The sequence below is a fragment of the Globicephala melas genome, chromosome 4 (assembly GCF_963455315.2).
Source record: "Globicephala melas chromosome 4, mGloMel1.2, whole genome shotgun sequence".
Lineage (NCBI taxonomy): Eukaryota > Metazoa > Chordata > Mammalia > Artiodactyla > Delphinidae > Globicephala > Globicephala melas.
In genome coordinates this window covers 107,766,293-107,785,267 of record NC_083317.1, presented here as the reverse complement: position 1 = coordinate 107,785,267, position 18,975 = coordinate 107,766,293, and the positions used below count along the sequence as shown (strand labels likewise).

General features: G+C 38.9%; 1 protein-coding gene across 2 annotated transcripts in view; it reads left to right on the top strand.

The window, feature by feature from the left end:
- KCNAB1 (potassium voltage-gated channel subfamily A regulatory beta subunit 1) overlaps positions 1-18,975 on the top strand; it is a 267,048-nt gene that overhangs the window by 199,821 nt on the left and 48,252 nt on the right. For both annotated transcript variants that reach the window (XM_030842399.2, XM_060298489.1), the window contains exons 7-8: positions 1,252-1,295; positions 8,605-8,691. In XM_030842399.2, the coding sequence (XP_030698259.1) occupies positions 1,252-1,295; positions 8,605-8,691 (131 nt within the window). The remainder of the gene's footprint in view (positions 1-1,251; positions 1,296-8,604; positions 8,692-18,975) is intronic.

Below are 18,975 nucleotides of genomic sequence, written 5' to 3'. Positions count from 1 at the left end.
AAAATAAAGCCGCATGGTGCATATGAGAAACGTAGGTTTATATTGTGTTTACTCTGATTCATGGTGCCATTGCCTGGTGCTATTGTCTGTGATTTAGTAGTACTGAAAACCTTGCCTATGATTTAGAAATAAACAGGAAATATGACAGTCTGAAAGAACCATTATGTAATAGAGTACTACATACAGTACTATCTAATATACTTTTAATACAAAATCACCAAAGGCACATGATAAACTACTATGTTTTAAAAGGGGGTTGCTGGGACTTCCCTGGCGGTGCAGTAGTTAAGAATCCACCTGCCAATGCAGGGGACACAGGTTCGATCCCTGGTCTAAGATCCCACATGCCGTGGAGCAACTAAGCCTGTGCACTGTGCGCCACAACTACTGAGCCTGTGCTCTAGAGCCCGCGAGCCATAACCACTGAAGCCCGCATGCCTAGAGCCCATGCTCCGCAACAAGAGAAGCTACCACAATGAGAAACATGCACACCGCAACAAAGAGTAGCCCCTGCTCACAACTAGAGAAAGACGGCATGCAGCAATGAAGACCCGACGCAGCCAAAAATAAAATAAATAAAATAAATAAATTTTTTAAAAAGGGGGTTGCCAAAGGCATTGGTGTTAAAGAAGTATTTCATCAGTACTTTAAAACTCAAGGACCACATTTCTTTCTAATTGGCTAGAGTCTGACAATGGTCTGGGCAGGCAAAAGTCCATTAAATATTCATCTTCTTAGGAAACTAAGGAAGACTTGGTACATCACCTTTTAAAAGAAAATAGTTGTTTAATTTCTTTTGAAAGTCAAAAGTCACTTTCAGATTTGCTTCCTTTCTCAGAAAAGCCAATGCTGTCAGTAGCCCGACAATCTTATAGTAAGATCGCAAACTTAACGTCAAGCTTTTGTTTTGTTTTGTTTTGTTTGGCTTGGGATTGGTTAAAAACAAGGTGGGAAGGTTGAGCCATGTGTCAAGTGTCAAATTATATATGGACAAGGTGTGCACAGCTGAGTTGTTATTTACGTGGTATGATGACAGTGATGGTTAGTTTATCTCCTGGGGTCTACAAAGAAAAGCCGCTAGGTGTGCTGCCCATCAGCCTTCTCTCCCCAGCCTGCAGTGGTGCAGAATTTGCTAAGAACAGGGAATACCATTAACAATTCAGTCTAGAATGATTATTCTGTCCTTTTGAAACAGTGATTTTTAAAAAAGCACACCTCCACTCAAAGTCATTTGCTGCTTTTTCTTGTCAGAGCTGAGACGGAAAGAGGCTTGTCAAGAAAACATATTATTGAAGGTGAGTATTGCTTCCATTTTATCTTCGTTTGTGGGCTGCCGATTCAAGAAAGGCATCAACCAAACAAGTTCCAAACACATTGGAAGGGGGAAAAAATTCTCTATAAAAAACACCACAATCAACCACGTTTCTTCCTGGGGTTGAGTGTGGGGAGTGTAGTGATACAGAGGGGAAAATGAAAACTCAAAAAGACTGGATTCTCTAGAACTCTTCTCTTTTACAGCTATGCTAATGTTAATAAAGCACTTTTGTAAGATTTTTTTAAAACTTTATTGAGATATATTTTATATACCATAAAAGTTTACCCATTTAAAATATACAATTCATTGGTTCTGAGAATAATTACAGAGTGTGCACTCATCATCATAATTTGATTTTAAAACACCTTCATCTCCCCAAAAAGAAACCTTGTACCTACTAAGAGTCACTTCTTATCCCCTCCTTACCCACAGCCCAAGCAACCACTAATTTACTTTTGTCTCATTTCATACACATGAGATCATACAATATGTAATATTTTGTGACTGGCTTCTTTCACTTAGCATAAAGTTCATCCATGTTGTAGCATGTATCAGTACTTCATTCCTTTTTGTTGCCAAATAAAATTCCATTGTATGAGTATACCATAGTTTGTTTATCCAATCATCAGTCGATGGACATTTGAGTTTTCACTTTTTGACCATCATGAATAACGCTGCTTTGAACATCTGTGTACAAGTTTTTATGTGGACATATGTTAAGACTACTATGCTCTTTTAAAAAGAGCATCTATGCATTAAAAGAAACTGGTGGAAAGTTACTACTAGGTAATTGATTCACAGTGCCATTGCTTTTGCAATGGTACTCAAAAATGGTATCATTTAGAAATAAACAAGAAATAATACAGTCTCCAAGATCTATTATGTAGTAGAGTACTGGTACTCTACTGTGAGGATTATGAGAATTGTGAGGAATTTTTTATTTATTTCTTGCTTGTCTATATATTACAAAAATTTTATGCTTCTACATTTTGCAATAAAGGAAAAATGTTAAAAGGGGCCGCCATATGTTTCTAACATCTTTACACTAGTTCATGAACAATTCCATAAAAATTCAAGATTTTTCTAACTTTAGATTCATAATTAATCATTGAGACAAATGATTCTTCTCCATTTTAAAACTAATTTCATTTATGAAATACCAGAGTCACCCAAAACATAAGATGTACTCTAATCCCACTACTTTCAAAATAAATATAGTTAAAGAAGTAAATTCCTCCCTTTGGTCACCTCATCTCAATACAGTGCATAGCCTTCCCTACTTTTCCCTGTAGTGTCACTGACTTATCTATCTACCTATACACACTTACTTATAAATACAAAAATGTATGTATTAATCACTAACTGTTTTTTAGTATATTTGTAGGCTTCTGGGCTTTGAAATCAGAAAAACATTGGTTCAAGTTCCAACTCTTGTCATTTATGAGCTGGGGGACTTTGTGCAAGTTACTTAAACCTCACTCATCCTCATCTCCTGGACTCTGAGATGGGCTATCAATATCCTACCTCACAAGGTTACTATTCAGGGATTGAACTTAGATTGTTCACATTGAGCACAGTGTCTGTCATATAATAAGCACTTAATAAATGTTATTTTTGTCATCATCACCATCATCATCGTTCTTAATAGTGTAACTACCAGTCTTCTTCCTATGGATAAGGACACTAAGTAAGTAATATTCTGAGGCTGCCACAATGAATGACCACATTCTAGCTCTTGAGAAAGCTTGCAAATTCCTTACCCAAACAAAATCCCTCCTCAGTTCATAGTATCCAGTTTGACATTGTACAGTCAAACCCAGCCTGCCTCCCCAAACTGTTACCATTCCTGCTCTAGCATTTGCCCCATGACTTTTGTCATCTACCACAAAGTTTGTCAAACAGAAAAAATCCAAGTCTTTGGCTTGTGTACCAAGCTGAACAAACATGGCGGCAGTGTGCTGCCTAGAAAGTTCTTGTTTTTCTTTTCTTTTCTTTTTGATCTAATTGATTCAAAAAGAGATTCAGAAAGTGATTTACACTAGCTATCAACAAAGAAATAGAAAAATTGATGAGAAAAAGAATGGAGAAGTTGTGCTACTGTGCTTTTCACTGAATCTCTATTGCTTTAATATTTACCAGTGTGTATGCATAATTTCAGAACTCTCCTTTTTAAGTCAGTTTTCTTCAAGCCACATACAACTCAATAGAAATAAAATTCTCTCTCCTTTTAAATAAGTCAGAAATCCTCTTGGGAACTAATCTCTCAGGATGGATAAACCAGTTCAGCTGAAATTCAAATTGACCCAGATTCAAGCTAACACAAAATTTCAAACTTTTGAGGTTGAGGAAGAATTGGGATCAATTATTATGTTGTTACTGTTGGTGGTATTTTACAGTTTATAGTTTCAGCCAAAGACAAAAATACTCATGACTGCAAGAGATTCAGCTCAAAGGATATTTCTAGGCAGGCTGAAATTAGGGAATTGAGTGAATTTTACAGAAAAAAAGAAGGGATGTGAGATTTCTAGACCCAGAATAAATTTTGAAAAAGTTTACAAATCATTATCCTCAGGTTTCATTGGTACTTGGTACTTGGTGATGAGGATGACTTTATTCAACATTGGAGTTTCATATGCGCATTAAATTTGAGAAGCACTGTTAAAGAATGAGACAGAAGTCCAATTCATGTAGAGTTCAGGCCACTTGTGGGCTGGGTGACCTTGGCCACCTGAGTTAGTTTTTAGAGTGTAAAATTAGCTTGATTTGGGCATAATGCAATTTTGAAAAAAGTCATATGAAAGACCTTTTCAGTGAGCCCAAAGTCCTTGACTTAGATCCAGCTAGAAACAACATTCTCCTTAGATTAATGAGGAGGGAGTAGAAATTTCACTAATAGGTTTATTATATTCATTTGGAATCACAGGATCCTCCCAGGCTCTGAAAGTCTATTTATCCATTCAGCCATTCCACAAACATTCATTAAACCCAAATTTGTGCCAGTGTTAAAATTTAGCAGATCAAAGCTCTTTAGTATCTAACATGAAAGAATGGAAATAGTTTGGTAAGGCAAATTGTAAGCATAAGTAAATTGTTTCTGTGATTTTATAGGCAAAAGCTGTGTTTAGGTCTGTATTTGCCTTTCAGGTAAACAACAGTTTTGCTATGTGATTCAATACACAAACCCACTGTCCTTGTTTTAGGAGGAGGAGAGGAAAATAATCTGAGAAAGCTCCACTTGAAACTTTTTAATGAATGGCAAATATTAAACCCTACTATCTGAACTTTTTAAAAAGAGACAATTGATGATTTTTCAATTAAAGAATAAATTTCTTAACAAATGGATTCACCACAGGATTCCTTCCCAGTGCACCATGTTCATGGTAAACTGAAATCACCCACCCAAAACAATCATGTTTCATAATGGGAGGTGTAGCCAGTTATATTATTATAATGCAGGGCAGTCTTTATAAAAAGAAGCATGTCTCAAATCATGACTGAGAGGTCTGCCGAGAAGAAGCTGGAAAATTATATTGGGAAGCAGTGTACATTATTTAAGGCAACATTTGTTTTCAAGCCTGATCGGAAAACAAATATGCCATAGGAGTAGAAGATGATGACACAGCATATTTGAAGAGAACATTGCAGAATTTCCAAACTACCCGTGGCCTTGTTTCTACAGAGTTAAATCTGCAACGACGAACACATGTTCCACCTCTAACCCTGCCAAAACTGCTTAACATCTGGAATGAACATATTCCTTTAGACGCCTATGAAATAGGCTTAAATTGAATCAATTTTCACCTTATGAACAATACAGTTCCTGTTACACTTCAGAACCTAAAAGAGAGATTAACTTAGATTTCTTTTTACTATAGTCACTTGAAAGCTATTTTCTTTACATAATTTATTCTCCTGTGGACTTTTGAGGACTTGCCAGTTAACATCTAGACATCTCCTCAAGAGCAGGGAACGTTTCTCCTGCTTCTCCTGTCTTCACTCCCACAGACACTGGGTTAGCGCCAAGGGACAGGCTAATGTCAAAAGTGCCTTCAGCAAGTGCATTCGCTGCACGGGATCACTTACCTCCTTAGGTCATGATTAGCCATTCGGATGCCACTCTGGAGCCAAGGTTAATGCATTTTTGCACATCTACTTAAACTTAAAACAATGCTTGGCCCCAAGCCAATGCTCAACAAACATTTGCTAAGTAGAGGTAGAATATGACTATTTGTTTATTGGAGATAAACCCTAAATGGCTCTCAAGGAGACACTTGTTAGCATGTCTTTATGTTGCTACAAGATTAAAGCATCCGAATAGAAAAAGCCAGGACTAGCTGATTTGTTTTGTAGTCACATGAAAGATCAAAACAGAAAGACCATCTAGCTCCATTTTGTCTGTGGACAGATGAGGCTACTAAGGTCCAAAGAGGCTAAGAGACTGGCAGAGTCATTGAAGCCAGCGCGATTTAGTACCCTGGATCCCAAGGCCTGTGCCGCACCTGCATGAAGACCTCTCCTCTGAATGCCAGACTGGTCCATCCAGCAGCCAAGAGCTCCGTGGGGTTGACTGATGCGCTGCTTAGACCCACCATGGCTCCCAACACCACCACCAGTCTGCTTCTCCCGTGACTTTCTCATTTACTAACAGTCACTTAACTTCTCAGGCCAAAAGTCTAAGAGTCCTCCTTGATACCTCTACCTCCACACTTTATACTCAGCACACCAAGAGTCCTCTTATTTCTACCTATACAACTTGTCCCGAATTTGAACACTTCTCATCAACTTGGTCCAAGTGTTGTCTACTACAGTGACCTCCTCACTGGTCTCCCCTCCCTGCTGTCACTCTCGCCCCTGAAGGTCACTCTCAGCAGGCCAAGAGATCAGTTCAGAACACAAATCTGATATCATCATTTCCCCAACTTAACTCCATTTCTTTACCTCCCAGCCCCTCCCCAACGTCTTTCCATCTCACAAAGAGTAAAATCCAAAATTCATGCCATGGATTACAAGACTTTATGTGATTGAGATTTTCAAAGTGAGCAGACAGTGTCTCTTAGGTGCACAACCTCCTTTTACTCCACTTCAGAGTCAGAGTAGAGACCTGGTGGATCATTGCCAGGATACAACACATCATTTCTTATATTCTCACGTGAATACTCTTGAATCTTGACCTAAATATCAAGAAAAAAGGCTTTCCGGAGAAAGAATTGAGAGATGAGGAATGACTGAATACAATGAGACTGTCATTCTATCAAGTCCATGTCATTATTTATGGGTGCATACTATTACCTTGAACTATGAACCTTTGCCAATAGATGTTCTCAGTATGTACTGTTTGGTCCCTGGAGATAAATACAAATACCATGTCCATGCATCTTTAACCCCCCAGAGCCCAGCACAGTTTCAGATCAAATTGGAACTCAGTACTTGCTTATGGCATGGAAGAGGAAAGGACTTACGTTGTGACTGATCACACTTCATTCCAACAGGTCAGAGTTAGTCATAGCTCCTTCTAGTTTCTCTCAGCCCACACTGAGCTGTTCAGAAGAGCACAGAGGGAGAGCACCATCATCAGAAAGGAGGACACTTTGTTTCCAGAGCCAGGCATGGGCCAGAACTGTCACTAAATGTCTCCCTTTAAAACCAGGAGGTCCAGTGAAAATCTTTGGCATCTAGTCTTTGGCACCATTCATCTTGAGTCTTTGCAGATGTGAGCACCACTGTTATAACTACCGCACTTCTATAGACTGTTGCACTTACCAAGTGCTTGCCAACTGATTTTATCTGCTCTCTGGAGCAGCGATCCTGAAGGTTGTAAGTATTGTTATCTCCACTGCAGGTTAGAGAACTGAGTCACACACAAAAAGGTCAACTAACCCAAGTGGGATCACATGCTAGAGTACAGATTTCCAACCCTTCAGACCTAGGGATACCCTGTTATTGTTTGCTTAATTATCTTTTCCTCTCCTTACCTCCTCCATACACACAGCTGCTTCCAAATGTGGCTCATATCATAGTGCTTTTTAAGCTGAATTTAATTTCAAGATGCCCATTGAGATAGCTGGTAATACCCCGAGCCTGAAAGCCAGTGGTTTTTTAAGAACAGGCATTAGACTTTACAACACCTGTCTGCCCTAATCTCTTCATCAGTGCTTCTTTTAACAAGCTACCATCACAGACAATCCTTTCTCAATTAATGAAAAAATATTTCCGGAACTGTATTCAAGCACTCCATCTTCCTGTCAGAAAAGTAATTGTGGCTGGCTGATAAGCCAGTTTGAAAAATCAAATTTAAATGAGCCAAATTTAAATTTATAAGAGCCTCATTTAACATGCAATTAATTTTACACCTATAATAAAAAGAGAAAAACCCCCAGTCTTCCTGTGGAATTAAATAGGCTGGTAAGGAAATGCTGTGCCTCATAGAAATGAGAAAATAATTCTTGAACACTGTCATCCTTTTGGTTGCATAATACTATATACAATGTGTTCTGTCTCAGGGAAGTATTAATTTTACTGAAATTAAATATTTTTTCTGCATAATCATAGGAATGTCACTCAGTGGTTAGGGTTGAGACATAGATTATTGGCTCCAGATTTTTTTTTTTAAGCTCTCACTCTCTCCTTTATATTACCCCTTAAATCTTTAGGGCTTCTAGTGTTTTTGTTTCTTCTCAAAAGAATGGGGAATAATAGAAACGGCAGGGCTCAGCTATATTTAAGGTTCTTCGAACTTTTGTTTTAATTAGTAAAATGTTGAGCGAAGCCTTCATTTGCCAACCCTTTTATTCCTATTAAAACCCATGTGTACGTTAAGATGGGGTTATCAGTCACTTATTTATGACTTACACCATTTTATTGTTTTTGATATGCAATAAATATATCTCCATCCCATTATAAGCCCATTAAGTAATTCAAAACATGACATTAATTTGCATTTTTCAGGAAGAAAGAAGTTAAACTCAGGCTGCTTTTTATTACTTTGCTTCTAGACACAGCCACACAGGAGCCACCGTGAAAAGTCATTACCAAGTGTGGATTTCCAGTGGAGCACTAATACCATTGAGAAAGTTCTAAGGCTTTTCTTTGTTGGGGACAACGTCAGCCCTTGATATATTTTTAAAAGGTTCTAGGGGCCAGTAAACACATCACAGTATTCAATGTCTTTTTTGAAACTAATCCAATGCTTTTTCTTTTTTAAAGTAAATTCTTGAAGGAAACCAAGCTTCAACTATTTCTAATAGTGCTCATATTTAGATTTTTTGAGGTTTTCCTGCTTCTGTTTCCAGGACTGAAGGGCTCCCTCCAGAGGCTGCAGCTCGAGTATGTGGATGTAGTCTTCGCAAATCGACCAGACAGTAACACCCCCATGGAAGGTGAGTGAAGAAATGTAATAAAAGACTCTAGAGTTATTGATTCTAGCTTGGCGACTTATTCCACTCACAGTAGGAAATGAAATATATTCAGACTGATTTGACTGAACGTGAAAAATAAAAACCTTTCCAGTCGATGTCTTTCAGCCTCAATATTTACCCACAAAGTCAGTGCTCCACATCTTGCATCTTCATTAATTTTTAAGCAGTTGCAGGCACTGGGAGTGTGGCTCGTACCATTACAGTGCTCACTTTCTCCAGGTTCCTTTCACTTCTGTGATTTTATCAACTAAAACAATAAACGTAATTGGAAGGGGAGTTTATAACCCAGCCATCATTATTTTGGAGTGAGTTCTCTGAGGGTGTTCTTACTTCATAATGACTCTAGGTCAGATTAGTCTCCAATCTGTGGTGATAAGTGCTAAGTGCTACCATGAGCAGAGGAGCGACTACTTGAAAATGTGACTCTTCGTTGCAATCTGGTTTTTGATTCTCAAGGAGCTGCAATATTTTATCCCCATTGTGTTAACAACTGTTTAAAGACAATTTAAGTATCTCCCTGTGGAAGCTTTCAGAATGTTCCTAAAACCAGATTTTCTTCAATCTGCATTTATTTATGGAAACTACCTAGGATGATTGAAGATAGTTTGGGAGGAAAAATTTAAAAGAAGGTTCTAGTTAATTGAGATTTATAATCATAGGGATTATCATACACCTGAGGTGAATGAGAATGAAGATATTTGGGAAAAAGAAGGAAAAAATAATGTTTTGGTTATTTGAAGTTTACTATATGACATGGATTTTACAAATTTTTAAAGAATTAGAATACTTGACATAAAATTACACTCAGGTAAATTTAGTTTTGATGATTCAAAAGGTAGTTCAGGATCTTGTAATAAATCAGGTTCTGTAAAGGTTTGTTCTTGCTAGAGGGTTATAGAAGTTATGGAAGTTATAAATGATAGCAGTGTATATAAATATTTCTGTAGGCTGCATTTCTGAAAATAAAAGTTGTGGAAACTATTTTCCTTGCTATTTATGTCTTTCTCAACCACAGAGAAATGGTTAAAATATATATTTATATATCTAATTTTCTCTTAGACTTTTCTACTTTTTTTGATTTGAGTAAATTAGGAGTTTATTATAAAGCAATATCAGTGTTGGAAATTCATAATAAGAAATTATCCATGGAAATGACATAAAATGCATATTTTTATCAAAGCAAAGAATAGGTGTTTGATAAAGCAAATCATAAACATTTTATTAGTGTAAGAAGTGCTTATTGCAAGGATAATATGATGTCACACTATTCTCAATGCCACATTAAAACAGAGCACTGAAGCTATCGCGTGAGCACAATTGTCAAGTAAAATGCCATTCAGTGGCGGCTGTGAAAGACTGAAATTGCTTCCCATTTTAAGTGCCTAGTGACTATTTTCCTCTTTGGAAAAATGTCCTTTGCAATTATGCTATGTACAGGAAAGAAGAACATCTGGGATTTTTCAGCATCTTTTTTTTTTTTTTGGCTCATTTTCCCCATTCTACCACTATCTTTAATCTGAGGGATATGATATAGAAGTCTCTGAAACAGAAAACATTATAATTTGCATTATATACCTACAGAAGGAGAAAATTCTCAATTAAGAGCCAAACTATGTGATACTGATAAGATAATGGTATCTCTTATATAAAGACTAATTATGTGTTGACATTTATCAGAAGGTAGCTTCAAAACATAGAAAACAAAACCAAAAACAAACCAGATTGCTACCTGGTAGAATGTATAACTGCTGCATTAACCAGTCTCCGCTGGAATCAGAGAATATTTACATTTTCCCTGAGTTTCTTACAAAAAAATACCACAAAGGGCTTCCCTGGTGGCGCAGTGGTTGAGAGTCCGCCTGCCGATGCTGGGGACACGGGTTCGTGCCCCGGTCCAGGAAGGTCCCACATGCCACGGAGCGGCTGGGCCCGTGAGCCATGGCCGCTGAGCCTGCGCATCCGGAGCCTGTGCTCCGCAGTGGGAAAGACCACAACAGTGAGAGGCCCGCATACTACAAAAAAACAAACAAACAGCTTCCTATTCTGCTTTGTGGTATTTTTTGTTTGTTTGTTTGTTTTGCGGTACGCGGGCCTCTCACTGCGCAGGCTCAGCGGCCATGGCTCACGGGCCCAGCCGCTCCGTGGCATGTGGGATCTTCCCGGACCAGGGGCACAGGTTCGGGGCACAAACCTGTGTCTGTCCTGCATCGGCAGGCGGACTCCCAACCACTGCGCCACCAGGGAAGTCCAGGAAGCTGTTTTATCATGAGTCATTGTCCAAGTTCAGAAGTCTAATGAAGGGTGTCAAATAGAGATTTGTACTTGTTGATAAGGTCAAGAAACATGGCATGTCAAACCTCTGCGGCAACCAACCTCCTTATGCTGGAATGTAGCCTGCTCTCTCCCACCCCCAGCAAAGGGAGATCCACTCCTGGCTGGCACATAAGACTCCGAGGCTTATTCCTCTGGGATGACTTAGCAAGTTCACACTACAGGCAAGTCCCCATGTAGGACTTATTCCAGATTGAAATAGCTTCCCTGTGATGTCTCCCTAGCTTTGCAGAAAATGTGTATCCTCAAACAATATACTCATTTGTTCCAAGGTGAGCCAGATGGAAGGGCCAGTTTGGTATTAGTCTCTAGAAACTCATTCTCTATATTTAGTCTTTCTTTCTTTACTGTATCAGAGGAAAGGACTGATCTGGGCAACAGAGAGAAGAAGAAATAGGAAATAAGAAAAAAATAAGAAATAGACAGGGATTTCCAGGTAGCCTTGGGTGCATTTTCTCTTCTAAAAATGAAAAATAAAGGTGTGTAAGCTATGTCTGGATTCCATGTTGTTATTAAGTTTCATTTTTGCAATGATTTTGTGAATCATATATGTGTGTATGTGAGTGAAAGTTGTACCTGTACAATGGGGTCTACCTTAGGAAGGCTATTGGGGTTTCTAAAAACAATAGAAAAGTAAATGTTACGTATAGTCAAAATTACCCTTGAAAACCCTATAGTAATGACTTGTTGTCAGTGTTACTCTATAGCCTTTAATTACTCAATTTCTTCTCCAAATATAGTGACAAAACCATCACTAGATACTTTCCCAGACACCTTTTTTTTTTTTTTTGGTAACAGCCTTAATATCATTCACATACTTTTCTTTAGCAACTCACATTGGCAATTTTAGGCTCAACTGCATCCATTTCTGTCTAATATAAGCGATGGAACAGTGGTTGCCAAGTGCATATTGCTGAATTTTCCTATATTAAATCTACATATGTTGGCACTGTTCTTTGTATGTGTGCCTCACAGTAAACCCTTAACATTTGTAGATCACCTTTAATTGGTTTCAACCATTCCCGTCAATTCCATGGACCCACAACACACCCTAACTTATGATTTTGCCAAGGCACCTATATTAAACCCTGGGGAACTAATGAGAGAACTTAGCCCAGCTTTCTAAGACTCATTTTAAACAACTTTGATTTAAATTTATTAAAATGCCAACCCCATCCTCTTGATTCGCACCATGAAAGGATGTTAATTGGGAACACTTCTAGAGTAAACCAGCGTGAGTCTCGTCCAGTTTCTACGTATCAGATGACAACAGATTGAGCCAGAAAAAGATTAGCAGTAGCATCTTCATGATATTGGCATCATGGATCAAATTAGTTGTTCCCTTCCCTCCTTCCTTAGAAAGCCACTAGACAAAAAGTGAGTCCTTTCAAAAGAATGGCCATAAATTCCCAAAGTGCAACCAATGGAGGAGGAGGTGAGACAGCCTTTGTAATCTACAACCCTGTGGAATGCAATTAGACATTTTACAGCTATGGGAAGATGTTCCTGACAACAGAGGGGAGCTTGTATACTTTGTCCTCTGTCCTTCTTGTTTATTTTTTCTGGTTCACCTAGTAGTAATTCATTTTTCTTTCACAGCACCTGCCATGCCATCTGTCTCTGCTATAATACCTGGCGTTGATGGCATGTTTTCCAATTCCAGAAAAAATCAGTCCCATGTCCCATTTCTTCTTTCTTATACTTCTCTGTTCTTCCCAGTAGAGTCACTGACAGTTCCTTGAGCTCCATGATACTCACATTCTTAAGTCTCTCACTTCCATAAATCCCCAAAGTATATTTCAAAATCTTCTCTTAAGCTCATTAGTCAAGAGAAAGTTCATTCCAACATGAATCATGTTGGACATGGATAGACACAGAGCAATTGTGTGTCTGAGGACCTGCACTAGGAGTTTCTGGTGTGGTTTTCTGTCATTCACAAGTGCTAGACTAACTTCTCCATCCATACTCTTCTCATTGATCCAGAGAGGAAATAACTGAGCATGATTGTGGGCATGAAAGGAGGCTATAAACCATGTACCACTTGTGAATAGTAGAAAAAAGAGGGGACCCATTTTAGTTTATGTAGCTTTTTAAAAAAGGAAAGAAGAAAGGCCACTAAATTCATTGATCTGAGAATATGAAGATTTTAAAATTAAATTACACTTTAATTAAATTTTAATTTAAAAAAATTTGGAATTGAGTCCTCTTTTATTTATTTAGAATTTTTTGCCAAAACTAGTTAATCTCACAAACTCCCAGAGTCATTAGGTATTATTCTCAATCTAATTACAGTTCAAATTATTTATTTTTTTCCTGCTAGTAGGTCAATGCAGACATATAACAACCCAGATGTCTTATTTCAAATAAGAGAGACAAGATCAAAGTTAGCTTCACTTAATTCCCATAACATCATCATGTCAAACAACCTATTCCAAAAGAATTTCCTTCTTTCTAAGCCATCTTTTTACTGTCCACATATGCCAGCAGGAATCTACAGATATTCAGGAATCTAGGACATCCAGTGACAGCTCAGGAAATACCAGAGAGTGGCAAACATTGCAGGATCCCAAATTTTCTACACTTTCTCAATTCCAGAACGCTGGCCCTGGATATTTAGCATCCAAAGTAAAGTTTTCAGAACAAAAATGTAATGATCCCCAAACCTAGAAATATTGTCTAACCACCATGGATCATCCCTTCTGCCTTTGTATTTTATTGTCTTCCCTGAAAGACACCCTCAATCTGTCCCCTGCAAAAAAACATAATAGGAAGAAATCTTCTGCCAATAGGCTATAACAGTGTTGTTCCATAGAAATATTTTGAAAGCCACATATGTATTTTCAATTTTCTATTACGTACATTTAAAAAGTAAAAAGAAACAGGTGGGCTTCCCTGGTGGCGCAGTGGTTGAGAGTCCGCCTGCCGATGCAGGGGACACGGGTTCGCGTCCTGGTCCGGGAAGATCCCACATGCCGCGGAGCGGCTGGGCCCGTGAGCCATGGCCGCTGAGCCTGCGCGTCCGGAGCCTGTGCTCCACAACGGGAGAGGCCACAACAGTGAGAGGCCCGCGTACTGCAAAAAAAAAAAAAAAAAAAGAAACAGGTGAGATTAATTGTAAAAATATATTTTAATTTAAGCCAATATATAAAAAATGATCATTTCAACATGCAATCAATATAAAAATTACTGAGGAGATATTTTACATTACTTTTTTTCATACTAAGTCTTTGAAATCTGTTATGTATTTCACACTTACAGCACATCTTAATTTGGGCCAGCCACATTTCAAGTGCTCAATAACCACATGTGGCCAGTGGCTGCTATTTGACCACACAGGTCTCTAAACTCTAGTTCAAGTCTAGCAGAGCACCAGATACATACTGGGGGCTCAATAAGTATTTATTGTATGGATGGATGGATGGATAGATGGATGATTAGACGGATGAGTGAACAAGTTGTTTGACTGAATGAATGAAGCTCTAAAGTTAAATAGATCCACCATTACCTTTCTCTACTTGAAAACCTATTTTGGTTTCCTAACGTCTATGAACATTCTGGTACCTGATCTGGTTCAGCATATTTTAGGGTGATATTAAGAAGGATAGGTTGCTGGCAAAGGGCGCCAGGACACTCTTACATCCCATTTCTCCTCATCTCTCTTAACAGCAGCATCCAGATGCCAGATCTCTCTCCAGAAATCTAGCTGATACCTAAATGAGCAGAAACGAATGGAGGCATGATTCTTTTGCAGTTCAGTTGCCCCTGAGGATTACTATATCAAATTTTAAAATTATCTAACCCATTTCATTTATGACCCTGGCCAGGATGCTCTGAGGGCCTCTGGTGTTCATCAGATCAATCTAACCTCCTGGCTTGAAAGGCTAGGACAGCTGAGTTTTCAAGAAATTAATTTGGAGAAAGTGATTTTCATATCTAAGAGGATGAGCCAAACCCTACCAAGCCCATGGCAAAAAAAAAAAAAAAAAAAAAATTGTGTTCCAATTTTACTAAATCAGTTTTATTTCCATTTTAACTGTGAATTCACCAATTTACTGCTGCTTTAGACGTATTCAGCTGATATTTTATCCTTTACAGAACACCAAGTCATGCTGTTAAAAAAGAAATTAATTTCATTCATTCTAAGAAATAACATGGGGGGATGGTTGAGTTCACTTTGTGTTCTTTCAGTCTCTGGTGTGGTTTTTTAGAAAAATCTCATGTTTCTGTCATCGTGGGCCTCCTTCTCATTAGGACAATATTTCTATAAAATGGACTGGGAAGGCATCAGATAGACACAGCTTTAAATCCTGGCTTTGCTACCTGTTAGACTGTATGCCTAGGGCAAGTTTCTATCCTCACTGAGGCTCAGTCTCCTCCCCTGAAAATGGAGGTAACATATAAAGTGGCTTCTGAAGGAGATAACATTGTGGGTACAGCACCTCACTCACAGCAGGGGAAGAAACAGAAGCCTCATTTCTAGAACGCCCCGCACAACACACATACACATAAAACTCTCTTCTCTCTGGGTCTCTCTCAAAGGTAAGCATAGGAGACAACTAAGACCCTAAAATAATGTGATGAAAATCAAATGAAGGTGGCCAAGCTGCAGGGTTAGCCAGGGTCTGTGGTGAGGCCATGTAGAATCAAGGTACACAGTTGGTAATAGAATATTCTTCTAGCTCACATTTTTCTCCTTGAAATTTTTGTTCTGAAATTCTCCATGCCCTTTAAAATTATGTAATTATAGATTTTCCAGGGTTAATCTATTCAGTCAAAAGGTGATCTTAAGCCTGTGATTTTATTTTCAAAAGTGTATCTAGAAAAAAACTCAATAATAAGATTCACTCATTCATTCAATTGATATTTTTTGAATATCTGTATCAGCAGACAGAAGGTGCCTGGGTCAATAGCACACTTGCTCTATTGGAAAGACTCAGGGACAAATCCACCTAGCCATTAACTGTAGTTCACCAGTTAATCTGATGTGCAGATATAGACGCTTTGCATTTCTTGCACAGAGGATTTTTGAAGCCAGAATGGGGTCACCAGTGGGTGACTAATTTAAGACCACACTTGACAATGAAAATTATACCAAAAAAAGACTTTGAGTCTTCACATGGTTCATGTATATTTAGTGTATCTTTTTTCTTTAAATTTATTTATTTTATTTTTGGCCGCGTTGGGTCTTCGTTGCTGCATGCGGGCTTTCTCTAGTTGCGGCGAGCAGGGGCTACTCTTCGTTGCAGGGAGCAGGCATCTCACCACGGTGGCTTTTCTTGTTGTAGAGCACGGACTCTAGGTGCACAGGCTTCAGTAATTGTGGCACGCGGGCTCAGTAGTTGTGGCTCGCGGGCTCTACAGCGCAGGCTCAGTAGTTGTACAGCATGGGCTTAGTTGCTCCGTGGCATGTGGGATCTTCCTGGACCAGGGCTCAAACCTGTGCCCCCTGCATTGGCAGGCAGATTCTTAACCACTGCGCCACCAGGGAAGCCCTATTTAGTGTATCTTGAATGTTTTGTGCTTCACGTCATAGGCGTAAGGATGCATTGTGAATATCATTGTGAATATCATCACCCTTCCCTCAATGCTCAGTACACACATTTTCTACTTTGTCTATGGCTACCATGACTCAGAGCTTACTAATCCACTTAGTCTTACTGTTATGTGAACTCACACATTATGTGAATTCTGCCTGTCCCACAAGCTTTTTGTTTCTCTAGCCAGTTTCATTTATCCTCCTTATTCACTTCTCTCACTTTCTTGAGAAGAACTGAATAATCTTAAGTAACACAGCAAAGGCACATTACAGAATTCACCACCCTTACTTGTTGGCATGCTGCCTCAGATTTGCAGAGTCAACTTCTAGGGCCATTGGAGAAATTTCCAGAGTTTGGAGCATGGATCACTCTGATGTGTATCTAACAGGAACAGAGCCCTGGTTAACAATTTTCATTTTCCAACTAGATTCCATAGAGAGAATAGGAGTTTTAGAACATACTGAGAAGTTAAGTGTGCCAAGGCTGAAGAAAATATGTGATAAGCTGGCTTTAAAGGAAACAATATTCCCGATAATAATTTGTAAACATTTACGGGTATATTTTGTGCTTTCTATGGAAGCCAAAGATTCCTAACCTCATTTCATAAAATCCTTTTGGAAGGGAGGATCCTGGTAATATTCTATGCAATTTACCTACTTCCTCTATTCTCTCTCCCTTTTTTCCCTTTCTTCACATCTTCAGTCAACAGTGAAGGCAGAAGGAATACAACTGCTATCACTAGTAACACACAAAAGGAGAAACAACGTGGGCCACGTGTCTGGAGGCCCATTGTACCTCCTCACCACAAATCTGTGGTCTTCACCAAGCTCAGAAAGGGTGTTTTTTTTTTTCCCCCTTAAGTTGTTTTTAATCAAGAAAAAAAAGAGAGAGAACGGAGACGGCTTCTGCTCACCCCAGCTGTCAGGTGGAAACAGAATTGCTTAGTATTCTGGGGCTGTGGGTTTGTGACTCATGTGAGCTTCCTTCTGTGTGAGTTATCTCTCTGAAAGTAGCTGGAGTTGTGACAATATTCACCTCCATATTCTGAGGGGATGTCAACTCAGTCTCAGGGGAATTCATCTTTTTAAGTTCCTCATTGTGCTGTAGCTGATCTGCAGTGACATGGGAAGACTAACATTATCCAGCTCTCCAGCCCGGGCAGGTGGGGCTGTGGGTTTTAGCTGTCTGTCAAAGCAGCGTCTCGCTCAGGGTTTACTAGTATGTGAATCCAGTGGGCTGAGCAGAGCCACCTGTGGCATGGCTAATCTGGAATTCTCAGACAGTGGGGATAAACAAATACCCTTAAGACTCTCTCTCACTTTCTGTAAAAAATGAAGTAATGAAAGGCTCAATGGCTTTTTAAAGCCCTCCTGGATGTTGAATATGTGTAATGAAAAAATACAGGATCTGCAATCGGAGGACGAGGGTGCTAGTCTTGGGTGTGTGAACCTGCTTGAGTTGCTCAGTTACTGCTGCTCCGTTTTTCATTTGGAAAATGGGAAGAATAGAAACAGTACCTGGTCTAACTATTTCCAGGATTGTTGTGACAATAACGTGAGATAAGTGGGAACATTTGATTCGTAATGCCCTGCACAAATATTTTGAGATTGTTATTGTTATGTGTGTGTGTGTGTATATAATACATATATTAAGGTGTCATAACTGAAGTTTCAACCAGGCATGGAGACACAGCTGAAAATTGGTGAATTTCAAAGAGAGATGTCAAATCTTCATTTGTATATCGTAAGTATCCTACATACGAACGAATTCTGTTCCAAGAGCGCGTTTTATGTCCAATTTGTTCATAAGTCCAACAAAGTAAGCCTAGGTACCCGACTAACGCAATCACCTGTATAGTACTGTACTGTAATAAGTTTATAATACTTTTCACACAAATAATACATAGAAAACAAACAAACACAAAAAATAAATAAAACAGTTTTAATCTTACAGTACAGTACCTTGAAAAGTACAGTAGTACCAGCTACATCACCGCTGCTTTTACGCTTGCTTCCGGACATCCTGGGCTTGAAATAAAGATACTGTACTACTGTACTCTATACAGCACTGTACAGTAAAGTACACAAAAGCACAACCACTTGTAGAGGATGCACGCACGTGACAGTGTACGCCAGACACGTGAACTAACTTAGGTGATTGGACATGCGAACGCACGTTCCCATCTTTGAAAGTTTGCACCTTGCAGGTACATATGTAGGGGACTTACTGTACTTGCAAAGGAAAAGGGCCAGAGCTGGCTCCGTGTCTCTTTCTTCCCCTGACATTTTATTTTGAGAAATTAAAAACCTACAGAAAAGTTGAAGAAATAAACAGCCAACGCTCTTACCTAGATTTACCAAATTGTGCTATATTTTGC